The sequence below is a fragment of the Pelophylax lessonae genome (assembly GCF_965119305.1).
Source record: "Pelophylax lessonae genome assembly, chromosome: 2".
Taxonomy (NCBI): Eukaryota; Metazoa; Chordata; class Amphibia; order Anura; family Ranidae; genus Pelophylax; species Pelophylax lessonae.
Window position 1 is genome coordinate 610,827,656 of NC_138769.1, and position 16,798 is coordinate 610,844,453.

The following is a 16,798-nucleotide window of genomic DNA, read 5'->3' on the forward strand; positions in this document are numbered from 1 at the left end:
TATATAGAAATGGGATCTTATGATAAGTGCCAATATAACGCAAGAAATCGCTAAAAAACGACTTCAAGATAATCAAATTGATAATAATCATAAATATAAATGTGATGATAAAAACTCTTCTAAGTGAATAAAATAGTGCTCATAAATCAATATATCATGATCATATAAAATATAACATTGTGAAGCATATCATAATAGGGCAGTCCAAAACACTAATCAGTGAATATCAAATATATATAAATATATCTCAAAATAAATAGATGGATAGATAATAAATAACAGTGGTGCCAGAAAAGTTGATAACTATATTAATATTTATGCCGAAATCATTCAGTCCATGTGCAGTGTAGAAACATATCGGTGTATTCAAAAATAGTAAATGTGAAGAAAGTGCCGTGATAAAAGTTCATCAGTGCATATAAGGTGACAGACAGTGCATCTCTGGGAAAAATTTGTGACAATCCAATAGTGCAATCCGCGATGAGCCGTATAGGTATGGAAGCAGTGGCCGCTCACCTCACTGCACCTATTTAGGTGCTTTTAGCTGGTATCCAGCCTCTATTAATGGGCTTCTCAGGTGGCTCCGATCTCTATAGCTGACAATCCCGAATTGGCCCCAACACACTGCTCCTTTCAGGTGCTTTAAGCCGATATCCACTCTGATAATAGACTTCTCAAGTGGCTCCGATCTCTATAGCTGACGATCCAACATAAGCTCCAATCGTACCTGCTGTCACCTGCTACCGCTACCTACAGTGGTCTCCTCTCAGTACTTAGCACTGAGAGGCGACCACTGTAGGTAGCGGTAGCAGGTGACAGCAGGTACGATTGGAGCTTATGTTGGATCGTCAGCTATAGAGATCGGAGCCACTTGAGAAGTCTATTATCAGATAGGGGGGGGGGATACAGAGGACACAGACAATGCACCTCCCACAGAGGACAGATTTTTGTTGCCTCTGGGCAGCCTGGCGCACATGAGCGATTGCATGCTGCAGTGTCTACGCAATGACCGCCGAGTTTCCCACATTATAACTTGTGCTGATTACTGGGTGGCCACGCTGCTGGATCCCCGTCACAAAGACAACATACCATCCTTAATTCCTTCACTGGAGCGTGATCGTAAGATGCGTGAGCACAAGCGAGCGCTGGTAGACGCGCTGCTGGTGGCATTCCCACTTGACAGCGGGGACACAGTAGAAGCACAAAGGGAAGGCAGAGGAGGAGGAAGAGGTAGCCAACGCAGCCGGGGCACCGCCAGCACCTCAGAAGGCAGGGTTAGCATGGCCGAAATGTGGAAAAGCTTTGTCAACACGCCACAACAACCAGCACCACCAGCTGATATGGAACGTCTTAGCAGGAGGCAGCATTTCACCAACACGGTGGAGCAGTATGTGTGCACACGCCTAGACGTACTGAATAACGGGTCTGCCCCCTTCAACTTCTGGGTCTCCAAATTGGGCATATGGCCTGAGCTTGCCCTTTACGCCTTGGAGGTGCTGGCCTGCCCTGCATCCAGTGTATTATCTGAACGTGTATTTAGCACGGCAGGGGGCGTTATCACAGACAAGCACAGCCGCCTGTCCAGAGCAAATGTGGACAAGCTCACATTCATTAAAATGAACCAGGCATGGATCCCACAGGACTTGTCCGTACCTTGTGCAGAATAGACATGTATACCGGCCTTACCCAGCTATTGTTGTATTTTTGATCTTTCTCACTCTTTTGGGGTGTACCCTAATTAAAAAAAAAAATTTAATTAAAAACCAAAAACCAGTGTTGGCTACCTCGTCCTCCTCCACCGCCGCCGCTTCCACCTACACTGCCACATCCACTGCCACCTCAACCTCCTACTCCATATGGACCTCATCCTCCTCCACCGGCGCCATTTCCACCTACATCGACACATCCACCGCCACCTCAAACTCCTACTCCATATGGACCTTGTCCTCCACCGCCGCAGCTTCCACCTACACCTCCACATCCCCCGCTAACCTCAACCTCCTACTCCATATGGACCTCGTCCTCCACCGCCGCCGCTTCCACCTACACCACCACATCCACTGCCACCATTTGCAGCCCTCTACCCCTTTCCATTACTTTTTTAGAGCCATTTTAGTGCTCAAACGTTCGGGTCCCCATTGACTTCATTGGTTCAGGTTCGGGGTCAAGTTCGGGTCACGAACTCGAACTGTTTTGCGAAGTTTGGCCGAACCCGAACATCCAGGTGTCCGCTCAACTCTACAGAAAACATTATTTTCTAAATGTCCTCGCAGAGACCTGCAGTTTTCCCATGCTGTAAAATGCAGGTTACTGCAGTATGTGTGAAAGCCATGTAAAGGATTATCTACAACACATTTTTTCAGCATTCAGGACATCTGTCAATTAGTGCTTTTTATTTTTCAAAAGGCGCCTGATAATCTTATGTTGTGCATTTTAGATTGGTCAAAAAATCATAGAATGTCTAGCTCCAGCAATTCCATGTGCTCTGAGCAAAAACTAGACACACTGAAAGCAGGGTGGGACTAGCTATACGGAGCATCTCCTAGCTGTGGATTGAGGAAGGGACAAAAAAATTTAAAGGCAAACAAACAACGCATGTGTAACATGATACTCTGCATTTGTATGTATTGCAGGGTATAATATATATATATATATATATATATGTGTGTTTTCCTAACTGCTGTCTTGTTCAGTTGCGAACCACACTGGTATACTGCTTAAGAGAGACCCAGGAACACAACAGCGAAGAGATGGTAAATAATTATACATAAAAAGATATTCGCTGAGAAAGCCTTTATTCCTGATAAAAGATTATTTCATCCACATTTATCCTTAATTATGATAGTCTGCACTGATACCATCACATTTAGAAAGTAAGGATGCAAAGAACAGTCAGAAAGCAGATCCATCACTATCACTATTAAATGGAGACACTGTTTTCTATTTCACTCGGGTCCAGGTAGGGATAAGGCAGACACATGGTCTTGTTCCTCTCCTGGATGCATTTGGAGATCTCAGACAGTTGATGTTGGAACTTCTTAATGAACTCTTGTGGGGCCTTCTCTGTAAAACGTTCATCAGGGTACTCTCCTAGACGCCTCTGTAAAAAAAAGAGACATTGTTGTGATTTTCTTTACAATACATCTGTAGCACTGTCCCCATAGGGATTGCTGTATGATGACTTCTTGGGCCTCCTCTGATTACCTGCAGCCAGTCACTTAGGGACAGTTCACACATCCATCCTTACTCCCAATGGCTCGTTACTCAAAAAAAACAGTCCAGGGGTTTTGATTCTATATTTATTGTGAATTTGGATGCGAGAAGGGAATAGTGGGATACTCCAACTTGAACTATTTGGGGGGGTGGAGCTGGCAGCCGGAGCAGATGGCAGCATTAGCTCTCTGCTCTGACTCACGGAGTGTGACTACAGCCATTCCCAGCGATCCTGCACAGCTCCCTGGCGACCATGAGCGACCCCAACGTTGGTGGCTTCCAGATGAACTCCATGGGCAAGCGCAAAGAGCGGGAGGGCCCGCGGAAATGAACTGATTTCTTCACCCTCGCAACAGGCCGCAGCCCTCAAGATGGCGCCGGGACACGCACCGCTTCACACATCCAGCCTGCATCTTTCCGGTACGATCCTCCCTGCACACTGGGAGAGTCACAGGGGGACCCCAATCCACAGCCATCCTCTGCCACTAGCAGCCCAATAGACCAAGGTAGAGCACAGGATGGGGAGGTGGAGCTTATGGAGGAAACCTCAGCATACAGCCAGCAGTTAGATCACTTCCCTACAACAGGACAACAGATCACAGATGTCACACTTAAGGACATGCTATTAACACTAAGAGGTGCACTGCAACAAGACATGGCGACATTTATGCGCTCTGTGCGCAAGGAGCTTGCTGCTCTGGGGGATAGAGTGGATTACACAGAGGCCAAGATGGATGAGTTCATAGGGGCCTATAATGATCTAGTGGATGCTCATTATGGAATCTGAGCTCAAGCAACTGAAAATCAAAATGGCAGATATCGAAGACAGGGCACGCAAAAATAATATAAAATTCAGAGGCATCCCTGAGTCTGTCAAAAATGCTGAACTTCAGGATTTCATCCAGCAGCTTATGCCTAAATCTATCCCCTCACTTACACCAGCTGACCTGATTATTGATAGAGTGCATAGACTGTCCAAACCACCTCATATTGCTGAATTGCTGAAGAGATACCTAGGAATATGATAGCTTGCATCCACTTTTATCACGTGAAGGATCAACTGATGTGCTTTTCTAGACTGAATGCCTCCCTCCCTGACCCGTACACAGGAATCTCTCCCTATGCGGATCTCTCTCAAGCTACATTGGCGGCGAGAAACAACCTGACATCTATTACCAAGGTTCTCAGGAACCATAAGATCCCTTATAAATGGGGTTTTCCAGCTAAGCTTATAGTGACAATGCAGAATGTTTCACACTCTATCTTTTCTTTGGATAAAGGTCTGGAACTTCTACGCAAGTGGGGCCTGCTCCCACAGGAAGAATGTCAGGAACCACCTGACTCCCTTAGCCTGCTTGGACAACGGAATCGCAGCGGAAGAAACAGGAGATAATCAGCTTCAAGTACAGTAGGTGGCGTTCCTGTACTCAGATCACCTTACCTGTACTTTATTTCCCTCTTTGGACAATGTTCATCTCCACCCTAGCAGTTGGTCGCTAGGCTACACTCCCGGAGTTCGGCTGAACTTTGACAGTTTGTTTGACCCCCATTTACACATCGGTGCGAGAAGATCTTGTACCCCTTTACCCGCCCTTTGTACCTTTTCTCTACTTGACAGGACTGTGGCCGCCCTGTTGGTGACCGTGACCCCTCCTGGGCCCTTCATGTTCTCCCCCCAATTAGTCAAGCCTGTTGTCTCCTCTAACTCTTCAAGCAGGTGGTTCTCTCCCCCTACCACTGGTTGGCATTACCTATCCACTTACTATTGGGATGTCATTTAAATTCCTTTCCCATTTAAACGCAGGGTCCTCTGGAGAGAGGCATTGGAACAGAACTGCGATATACTATGCGCCCAAGAGACCCACTTTTCCAGAGACAAGGCGCCTAAATGTTCACATCCCAAATTTTCTCATATCTTTTTCTCGAATGACTCTCGCAAACGCAATGGCGTACTGATAGCTGTACGAGATACTGTTGTTTTTACCCTACGTTCAATTTCTACGGACGATTGTGTTCACTATATAATTATGGTAGCTGAAATTAACAATGTGGTCTACACTGTTGTAACCCTTTATGCTCCTAACAGGAAACCTGTACGTTACCTCCGCAAATTGCTCCAGAAGGTTAACAAACTGAAAGCGGGTAAATTAATTATTTGCAGAGATTTTAATGCAGTCTGCAATCCTGATATGGACTCCTCTTTGGTGCGGCGTGGGAGGCGACCAGCTATTGGAGCTCTCTGTGTTGCAGAGGGCCTCTTTGATCCCTGGCGATACCTCCGCACCACTGAAAGGGACTTCTCATATATTTCACATGTGCACAATTCCTATTCTAGGATTGACAATTTCCTTACGGATAAATATACCCTCCAATGTGTGCTCAATGCGGACATCCTCCATATAACGTGGTCAGACCATGCGCCCATTACCCTTACTGTTGCTGATCAATACAACCGTCCCCCTCCACAAATTTGGCGTAATGATACCTACTGTATATACTCTCCCACCCTCATAGTGCAGAACTTCAAGGGAAAAATCACAGAATTTTTCCAGCATAATGATACCACACTCCTAAATCTACTATTTGGTGTGCTCATAAGGCATTTGCAAGGGGCCTCCTCATTCAAATTAAAGCTAGAGAGCGTAGAAAAAAGAATGCCCTCATATCCCGCCTTCATGATGACATTGCTAAACTTGAACACCTACACAAACAATCCTCAAACACTGATCCCACCTTGTTGATCCAGCTTAACCGGCATAGGGAGGAATCACGATAGCTCTTAAAAACTGACGCTGACATTGCCCTGAAAAGGCTCTGCTTGAATTGGTACTACCAAGGCAATAGAGCGGGGAAGCTGTTGGCTTCCCAACTGCGAGTCAAGCTTGTTAAATCACACATACCCCTTATCAAACATCCCGCCTCCGGCACTACAGTACATAACCCCGCACATATAGTGAACGTTTTTAAAGAATATTATGAATCCCTTTATAATTTACAGAAAGACCCCCTTACGCATATCCCCTCAAATTCTGATGTTCAGGAATTCCTTGACCGAATTCAACTGCCAACTGTTAACAGGGATAATCTAGCTATGTTAAACAGACCTATTGACACTGATGAAATTCTATCCGTGATCAAATCTCTCCCACTGCACAAATCACCAGGAGCAGACGGTTTCTCGTCCGAATACTACAAAGCCTTTTCCTCCATATTGGCCCCTGAACTGACTAAAATGTGTATTGCCGCTGTAGAACTAGGCTCATTCCCCACTGAGATGCTGCAAGTGACAATTGTCACTATACCCAAACCAGGGAAAGACCCATCCTCACCTAACAACCAATATCCCTCCTAAATACGGACGTAAAAATATTCGCCAAGGTATTAGCTAACAGATTGTTGAAAGTTACCCCTTACCTCATTGGCATGGACCAGGTGGGCTTTGTTCAAGGAAGACAAGCCCCTGACGGGAACAGACGAATGCTGGACCTTCTCCGGCATGTTGAACTGCAGGATACCCCCAGTGCTCTCGTTGCTTTAGATGCTGAAAAAGCATTTGATAGCGTGCACTGGGGGTATCTCTCTCATACCTTGTATAAATTTGGAATACGGGGATTTATGCATACGGCCATTATGTCTCTCTACTCCAATCCTACTGCCCGAGTTCTCAATTCAAGCCTACTATCTGATACGTTCACGCTGACTAATGGCACCCGCCAAGGCTGCCCACATTCGCCAATTGTGTTTTCCATAGCTATTGAACCTCTAGCGGAACATGTTCGCTCTAATGCCTAGATTAAGGGCATTGGGATTGGAAGTATGGAACACAAATTGGGACTCTTTGCAGATGATGTTCTCTTGACAGTTACACACCCCACAGAGACGCTCCCAAAAGTAATTGACCTTTTGCATGAATTTGGCCGAGAATCCTTTTATAAAATTAACACTGCCAAATGCTACGCACTCCCCATTGCCATCTCAACTCAAGAGCTGGTAACTTTAAAATCTATATTCCCTTGCAACTGGGAAGCCCCCTCGATAACATACCTTGGGGTACAATTGACAGTGCCGACCTCTATTACCTACCATTGTAACTTCCCCCCTCTACTGAAAATTATGGAAAAAGATTTCCTCTAGGGTTGAGCGAACACGGACTGTATTATTCGTGTTCGTACCGAATAATTGGATTTTTGTTACCCGAACACGGACCCGAAAACTTTACTGTATATTCGGGTAAAAATCCGTGTTCGGTCATTTTATTTCCGGGTTTTGTATGCATTGGCACGCTTTTCATGGCGGGCTTTCAACAGCCAATCAACAAGCGTTTAACTGGTGTGCCTTAAGCCATCCCAGCCATGCCTACAAATGTATTAGTAGCTGTGATTGGCCATCTGAAGCATGTGACCAAGTCTTTAGAAGTTCGAGACGGAGCGCCGCTGCGTCATTCTGCTGTGTTAGTTCAGGGACAGAGCACACATCATTAGTGATGTCGCGAACCTAAAATTCGGCGTTCGCGAACGGCGAACGCGAACATCGGCAAATGTTCGCGAACCGGCGAACCGGGCGAACCGCCATAGACTTTAATAGGCAGGCGAATTTTTAAACCCACAGGGACTCTTTCTGGCCACAATAGTAATGGAAAAGTTGTTTCAAGGGGACAAACACCTGGACTGTGGCATGCCGGAGAGGGATCACACAAAAAAAAGTTCTTAAAAATTGTAATTTTTTGATAGAGAGCCGATTATTGGAAAAATTAAAAAAAAAAAAAAAAATAAAAAATTTCTTTGGATTTAGCATCTGGGGGGTCTAAAAAGTGTACCTGTGAAGTTTCAGCTCTGTAACATGTCCGGAACCAGAAAAAAATACGAATTAGGGTTAGGGCTAGGGTTAGGGTTAGGGTTAGGGCTAGGGCTAGGGTTAGGTTTAGGGTTAGGGTTATTTTTATGGCTAGGCTTAGAGGGTTAGGGTTAAGGTTAGAGGGTTAGGGTTATGGTTAGAGGGTTAGGGTTAGGTTTAGTGTTAGGGGCTAGGGTTAGGGTTGCGGTGAGATACTTAGGGTTAGAGTTAGTAGCCCTACCCCTACCCCTCTAACTCTAACCCTCTAACCCTAAGCACTAAAAATAACCTTAACCTTAGCCCTGACCCTAACCCTAGCCCTAACCCTAACCCTAACCCTAACACTAACCCTAGCCCTAACCCTAATTCTATTTTTTTTCTGGTTCTGGACATGCTACAGAGCTGAAACTTCACAGGTACACTTTTTAGACCCCCCCAGACAATAAATCCAAAGAAATTTTTTTTTTTTTAAGTTTTTTTTTTTTTAAGTTTTCCAATAATTGGCTCTCTATCAAAAATGACAATTTTTAAGAACTTTTTTTGTGTGATTTGGTGTATAGGGGGTCTAAAAAGTGTACCTGTGAAGTTTCAGCTCTGTAGCATGTCCAGAACCAGAAAAAAAAGATAATTTTTCAGTAGAGCAGGGATGGTGGGAACCCCTTTTACACCTATATGAATTTTTTTTTCTGGTTCTGGACATGCTACATATATTATATATATATTAAAAAAATACTCAAATACCAGCCCTCAAAGGGGCTTTTGGGGACTATATATATATATATATATATATATATATATATATATATCACAGAACAAAAAAAAATTACACAAATACCAGCCCTCAAAAGGGCTTTTGGGGACAATATATATATATATATATATATATATATATATATATATATATATATATCACAGAACAAAAAAAATTACACAAATACCAGCCCTCAAAAGGGCTTTTGGGGACAATAGATAGATATATATATATATATATATATATATCACAGAACAAAAAAAATTACACAAATACCAGCCCTCAAAAGGGCTTTTGGGGACAATAGATAGATATATATATATATATATATATATATATATATACAAAAAAAACCTCAAATACCAGCCCTAGGAAGTTCTTTTTGGGGTGCTGTCCTTACAGCAGGAGTGTACCAAGAACACTGGCTAACAAGACCGGGAACTGTCCCTAGCTATAACAGCAGCAGCAGCACCAGCACTTTCCCTGCTCTCAGTAACACAGAAATGATCTAAAATGGATGCTGCCCTTGCTTATTTATAGGAGGTGGGAGGGTGTGGGAGGGAGGTATTCTGATTGGCCTGGAATGTGTCTGCTGACTGTGATGTTCAGGGTCAAAGTTTGCCTCAATGATGATGTATAGGAGGCGGACCGAACATCGCATATGTTCGCCCGCAGCGGCGAACGCGAACATGCGAAGTTCGCCGGGAACTGTTCGCCGGCGAACAGTTCTATACATCTCTACACATCATACGTGCTGGCTGCTGATTAGGGACAGACAGGCAAAAACCATTTGTGTCCGGATAGAATTGAGGGACAGGTCGGAGTGTGTTAGGCAGTGCGAGTTGTAGGGCATTTTAGGGCGAGGCTGCTGATTTTTAGGGTTAGTGTTCTACAACCGATATTGCTGTGTGGGGGGGGGGGTTTGCAGTGACCGATCTTATCAATCCTGTTAGGGAGAGGCTGGAGATAGGCAGGTGTCAGTGGTCCACATCGATTTTGCTGTGTGTGGGGTGCAGTGAACACAATCTTTTTTGCCCACTGAGGAGGAGGGAGAAAAATCTTTTTCTATTAGTCACTGTGTGCAGCGTTTTCCCTTCAGTGCTGTGCTGTGCTGACTGTGATCATACACTGCTGTGTTCAGTGTTCACATGTGCTATTATTAAGAGATTTCAAAAGTTATACACTTTTTTCTATTCCACTATTCAATATACACCCTTGGGTTAAAAAAAATTAAATTGTGGCATAGTCTGTACTAATCTAGTTAAAAATTTAAAAAGGGGAATTTTTTTTTTCCCTCCATAGCCTGCAGCAGAGCTGGTCCACATCGATTTTGCTGTGTGTGGGGTGCAGTGAAAACAATCTTTTTTGCCCACTGAGGAGGAGGGAGAAAAGTCTTTTTCTATCAGTCACTGTGTGCAGCATTTTTCCTTCAGTGCTGCTGTGCTGACTGTGATAATACACTGCTGTGTGTGTTCACATGTGCTATTATTGAGTGGTTTCAAAAATCATACACTTTTTTCTATTCCACTATTCAATATACAGCCTTGGGTTAAAAAAATTAAATTGTGGCCTAGTCTGTACTAATCTAGTTAAAAATTACACTTAAAAGGGGAATTTTTTTTTTTTTCCCTCCATAGCCTGCAGCAGAGCTGAATGATATAAGACACTGCTGTTCACATGTGCTATTGATAAATCACACCAATTTTATATCATATTTTCTATTCCGCTATTCAATAAAAACCTTTGGGTATAAACAATTAAATTGCGGGATAGTCTGTGTTGGTACGTGTGAGATACACCTTTCCAATTTTTGGGGTGCATCTCATACTTCTGAAGATTTGAGGGTGCTGCCTGTTCCGGACTCCTCCACCTCCTCATCCTGCCTTTAGGGGTACAAAAAATAGTAATTGGGGCCTAGTGTGGTTCTGTACGTGTGAGATACATACACTTTTTTTGATAATATTTTCTATTCCTCTATTCAATAAAAACCTTTGGGTATAAACAATTAAATTGCGGGATAGTCTGTGTTGGTACGTGTGAGATACACCTTTCCAATTTTTGGGGTGCATCTCATACTTCTGAAGATTTGAGGGTGCTGCCTGTTCCGTACTCCTCCTACTCCTCATCCTGCCTTTAGGGTACAAAAAATAGCAATTGGGGCCTAGTGTGGTTCTGTACGTGTGAGATACATACACTTTTTTTGATAACATTTTCTATTCTGCTATTCAATAAAAACCTTTGGGTATAAACAATTAAATTGCGGGATAGTCTGTGTTGGTACGTGTGAGATACACCTTTCCAATTTTTGGGGTTCATCTCATACTTCTGAAGATTTGAGGGTGCTGCCTGTTCCGTACTCCTCCTACTCCTCAACCGGCCTTTAGGGGTACAAAACATGGTAATTGGGGCCTAGTGTGGTTCTGTACATGTGAGATACATACACTTTTTTTGATAATATTTTCTATTCCGCTATTCAATAAAAACCTTTGGGTATAAACAATTAAATTGCGGGATAGTCTGTGTTGGTACGTGTGAGATAAACCTTTCCAATTTTTGGGGTTCATCTCATACTTCTGAAGATTTGAGGGTGCTGCCTGTTCCGTACTCCTCCTACTTCTCATCCTGCCTTTAGGGGTACAAAAAATAGTAATTGGGGCCTAGTGTGGTTCTGTACGTGTGAGATGCATATACTTTTTTTGATAATATTTTCTATTCCGCTATTTAATCAAAACCTTTGGGTATAAACAATTAAATTGCGGGATAGTCTGTGTTGGTACGTGTGAGATACACCTTTCCAATTTTTGGGGTTCATCTCATACTTCTGAAGATTTGAGGGTGCTGCCTGTTCCGTACTCCTCCTACTCCTCATCCTGCCTTTAGGGGTACAAAAAACAGTAATTGGGGCCTAGTGTGGTTCTGTACATGTGAGATACATACACTTTTTTTGATAATATTTTCTATTCCCCTATTCAATAAAAACCTTTGGGTATAAACAATTAAATTGTGGGATAGTCTGTGTTGGTACGTGTGAGATACACCTTTCCAATTTTTGGGGTTCATCTCATACTTCTGAAGATTTGAGGGTGCTGCCTGTTCCGTACTCCTCCTACTCCTCATCCTGCCTTTAGGGGTACAAAAAATAGTAATTGGGGACTAGTGTGGTTCTGTACGTGTGAGATACATACACTTTTTTTGATAATATTTTCTATTCCGCTATTTAATCAAAACCTTTGGGTATAAACTATTAAATTGCGGGATAGTCTGTGTTGGTACGTGTGAGATACACCTTTCCAATTTTTGGGGTTCATCTCATACTTCTGAAGATTTGAGGGTGCTGCCTGTTCCGTACTCCTCCTACTCCTCATCCTGCCTTTAGGGGTACAAAAAATAGTAATTGGGGCATAGTGTGGTTCTGTACGTGTGAGATACATACACTTTTTTTGATAATATTTTCTATTCCGCTATTCAATAAAAACCTTTGGGTATAAACAATTAAATTGCGGGATAGTCTGTGTTGGTACGTGTGAGATACACCTTTCCAATTTTTGGGGTTCATCTCATACTTCTGAAGATTTGAGGGTGCTGCCTGTTCCGTACTCCTCCTACTCCTCATCCTGCCTTTAGGGGTACAAAAAATAGTAATTGGGGCCAAGTCAGGTTCTGTACGTGTGAGATACATACACCTTTTTTTGATAATATTTTCTATTCCGCTATTTAATCTACACCTTTGGGTAAAAACAAATAAATTGCGGGATAGTCTGTGTTGGTACGTGTGAGATACACCTTTCCAATTTTTGGGGCACATCTCATACTTCTGAAGATTTGAGGGTGCTGCCTGTTCCGAACTCCTCCTACTCCTCATCCTGCCTTTGGAGGTACAAAAAATAGTAATTGGGGCCTAGTGTGGTTCTGTACGTGTGAGATACATACACTTTTTTTGATAATATTTTCTATTCCGCTATTTAATCAAAACCTTTGGGTATAAACAATTAAATTGCGGGATAGTCTGTGTCGGTACGTGTGAGATACACCTTTCCAATTTTTGGGGCGCATCTCATACTGCTGAGGATTTGAGGGTGCTTCAGTCTGCCTCCTGCCTGTTCCGAACTCCTCCAACTCCTCATCCTGCCTTTAGGGTACAAAAAATTGTAATCGGGGCCTAGTTTGTGTTTGTACGTGTGAGATACACCGTTTTGTAAAATTTGTCCTATTCCGCTATTCAATATACACCCTGTTTGAGTGTAAAAAATTAAATTGCGGGATAGTCTGTATCGGTACATGTGAGATACACCTTTTTAAATTTGTTTTGCGCATCTCCTACCGCCAAGGATTGCAGGGCGCTTCAGTTTGCCTCCTGTTCCCAACTCCTCCTACTTCTCTTCCTCATCCTGCCTTTAGGGTACAAAAAATTGTAATCGGGGCCTAGTTTGTGTTTGTACGTGTGAGATACACCGTTTTGTAAAATTTGTCCTATTCCGCTATTCAATATACACCCTGTTTGAGTGTAAAAAATTAAATTGCGGGATAGTCTGTATCGGTACATGTGAGATACACCTTTTTAAATTTGTTTGGCGCATCTCCTTCTACCGCCAAGGATTGCAGGGCGCTTCAGTTTGACTCCTGTTCCCAACTCCTCCTACTCCTCTTCCTCATCCTGCCTTTAGGGTACAAAAAATTTTAATCGGGGCCTAGTCTGTGTTTTTCGTGTGAGATACACCGTATTATAAAATTTTTCCTATTCCGCTATTCAATATACACCCTTTTGGAGTGTAAAAAATTAAATTACGGCATAGTCTGTATCGGTACGTGTGAGATACACCTTTTAAATTTGTTTGGCACATCTCCTTCCACCGCCAAGGATTGCAGGGCGCTTCAGTTTGCCTCCTGTTCCCAACTCCTCCTACTCCACTTCCTCATCCTCCCTTTAGGGTACAAAAAATTTTAATCGGGGCCTAGTCTGTGTTTGTACGTGTGAGATACACCGTTTTTTATCCTTTTTCCTATTCCGCTATTCAATATACAACCTTTTGGAGTAATAAACATTAAATTGCGGCATAGTTTGCATATTTGACTGTGAGATACACCCGTGCGATACTGTTGTTGTTTTGTTCCGCTATTCAATAAACACCTTTCTAGGGCAAGATCTTAAATTACAGAAATATGAGGAGACAGTCAAATAGGGGCCGTGGCCTGGGTCGTGGTGCTGCTGGTAGAGCTCCTGTTGCAAGGAGAGGACGTGGTCGATCTGTGCCAGCTACACGCACAAGTGAAACACCTTCCTCAAGTGTTAGTAGGCGACAGAACCTGCATCAGTATTTGGTAGGGCATCATACGCCTCTACAAGTGATGAGGCCAGAAGAAGTAGAGGCGATAGTAGATTGGTTTGCTGCTGACAGTGCCTCCAGTTCCTTCACATTGTCTCCCACCCAGTCTACTGCAGAAAGGTCAGAGTTGGCACCTGCAGCCGATGTCCAACCGTCTTTCACCTCACCCCCTTGGAAATCAGGCAAGCAGTCTGAGCCCCAAGACATACAGCAGTCTCTTCTTCTTTTTGATGACTCTGTCAGCAGGGTTTCCCAGGGCCATCCACCTAGCCCTGCCCCAGAAGTGGAAGAGATTGAGTGCAGCGATGCCCAACCACTTATTTCTCAAGATGAGTACATGCAAGGACCATCGCAGCACGTCTCCGATGATGACGAAACGCAGGTGCCAACTGCTGCGGCGTTCAGAATTGTGGAGACCGACAAGGAGGGCAGGGGTGAAGACTGGGTGGAAGATGATGTGGAGGACGATGAGGTCCTCGACCCCACATGGAATGAAGGTCATGCAGGTGACCTGAGTAGTTTGGAGGAAGAGGCGGTGGTCGCACAGAGCCACCAGCACAGCAGAAGAGGGAGCAGGGTGCAGAAGCGGAGCGGCCGTGCCCTAGACACTACGCCTGCTACTGCCCAACGCAGCAAGGGAACGAGCGCACCAAAGCCAGCTCAAAGGAGTTCTCTAGCGTGGAAGTTCTTTAGAAAATGTGCTGATGACAGGACACGAGTGGTTTGCACCCTGTGCAATCAGAGCCTGAAGCGAGGCATAAACCTTCTCAACCTGATCACAACCTGCATGATCAGGCATCTAAGTGCAAAGCACGAGCTGCAGTGGAGTAGACACCTTCAAAACCAAGAAACGTCTCTGGCTCATCCTGCTTCCTCTTCTGCTGCAGTCTCGGCCGCTCCAGCCACATCTGTAGTGATACCGGCACCTGCCACCCCGCAAACAGACGATCTGTCAGCAACACCACCACCTGGGTCACAAACCATCTCCACAATGTCCCATGGAAGCGTTCAGCTTTCCATCTCCCAAACACTTGAGAGGAAGAGGAAGTACCCCCCTACCCACCCGCGATCCCTGGCCCTGAATGCCAGCATTTCAAAATTCTTGGCCTTTGAAATGCTGTCATTCCGTCTGGTGGAGACGCACAGTTTTAAAAACCTTATGTTGGTGGCTGTCCCACAGTACGTCGTGCCCAGTCACCACTACTTTTCCAGGCAAGCCATCCCTTCCCTGCACAACCAAGTGGGGGAAAAAATCAGGTGTGCACTGCGCAACGCCATCTGTGGCAAGGTCCACCTAACTACCGATACGTGGACCAGTAAGCACGGTCAGGGGCGTTATATCTCCCTAACGGCACACTGGGTAAATGCAGTGGCGGATGGGCCTGAGGCGGATAGCAATTTGGCGCATGTCCTTCCACCACCGAGGATTGCAGGGCGCTTCAGTTTGCCTCCTGTTCCTAACTATTCCTAATCCGCTTCCTCATCCTCTACCGCCTCCTCATCCGGACAGCGTAACACCTTCACCACCAACTTCAGCACGGCCAGGGGTAAACGACAGCAGGCAGTTTTAAAACTTGCCTGTTTGGGGGACAAACCACACACCGCGCAGGAGTTGTGGAGGAGCATGGAACAGCAGACAAATGAGTGGTTGCTGCCAGTGAGCCTCAAGCCCGGCCTGGTGGTGTGCGATAACGGGCGAAATCTCATAGCAGCTCTGGGCCTAGCCGATTTGACGCACATCCCTTGCCTGGCGCATGTGCTGAATTTGGTGGTGCAGAGGTTCCTTAAAAACTTCCCCGATATGTCAGAGCTGCTGCAGAAAGCAGTCTGTGCGCACTTTCGGCGTTCTCACCCTGCTGCTGCTCGCCTGTCAGCGCTGCAGCGTAACTTCCGCCTTCCCGCTCACCGCCTCATATGTGACGTGCCCACAAGGTGGAACTTCACCTTGCACATGCTGGAAAGACTGTGCGAGCAGCAGCAGGCCATAGTGGAGTTTCAGCTGCAGCACGCACGCGTGAGTCGCTCTGCGGAACAGCACCACTTCACCACCAATAACTGGGCCACCATGCAAGACCTGTGTGCCTTGTTGCGCTGTTTTGAGTACTCCACCAACATGGCCAGTGCCGATGATGCCGTTGTCAGCTTAACTATCCCACTTCTATGCCTCCTTGAAAAATCTATTCGGGCGATGATGGAAGAGGATGTGGCACAGGATGAGGAGGAGGAGGAGGATGAAGAGGTAACATTTCCAAGGCTTTCAGGGCAGTCATTCACAAGGGGCTACGAGGGTGGGTTCCTGCACACACAAACGCCAGGGACACAATTGTCCAGCAGGGGCACAGTTCTGGAGGATGAGGAGGATGAGGAGGAGGAGCTGGAGGAGGAGATGGAACCATGTTCACAGCAGGGTGGCACCCAGGCCAGCTCATGGCCATCACTGGTGCGTGGCTGGGGGGATACAGAGGACACAGACGATACACCTCCCACAGAGGACAGCCTTTCGTTGCCTCTGGGCAGCCTGGCACACATGAGCGATTACATGCTGCAGTATCTCCACAAAGACCGCCGAGTTGCCCACATTCTAACTTGTGCTGATTACTGGGTGGCCACGCTGCTGGATCCCCGTTACAAGGACAACGTACCGTCCGTAATTCACTCACTGGAGCGCGATCGCAAG

At 45.1% G+C, this 16,798-nt stretch overlaps 1 protein-coding gene across 1 annotated transcript in view; it reads right to left on the bottom strand.

The window, feature by feature from the left end:
• Nucleotides 1-2,879: 2,879 nt before the first annotated feature.
• The window catches only part of LOC309548494 (hydroperoxide isomerase ALOXE3-like), a 294,375-nt gene continuing 280,456 nt past the window's right edge, over nucleotides 2,880-16,798 (bottom strand). The window contains exon 14 of the mRNA XM_082248441.1: nucleotides 2,880-3,100. Coding sequence (XP_082104567.1) covers nucleotides 2,921-3,100 — 180 coding nt within the window. The 3' untranslated portion in view covers nucleotides 2,880-2,920. The remainder of the gene's footprint in view (nucleotides 3,101-16,798) is intronic.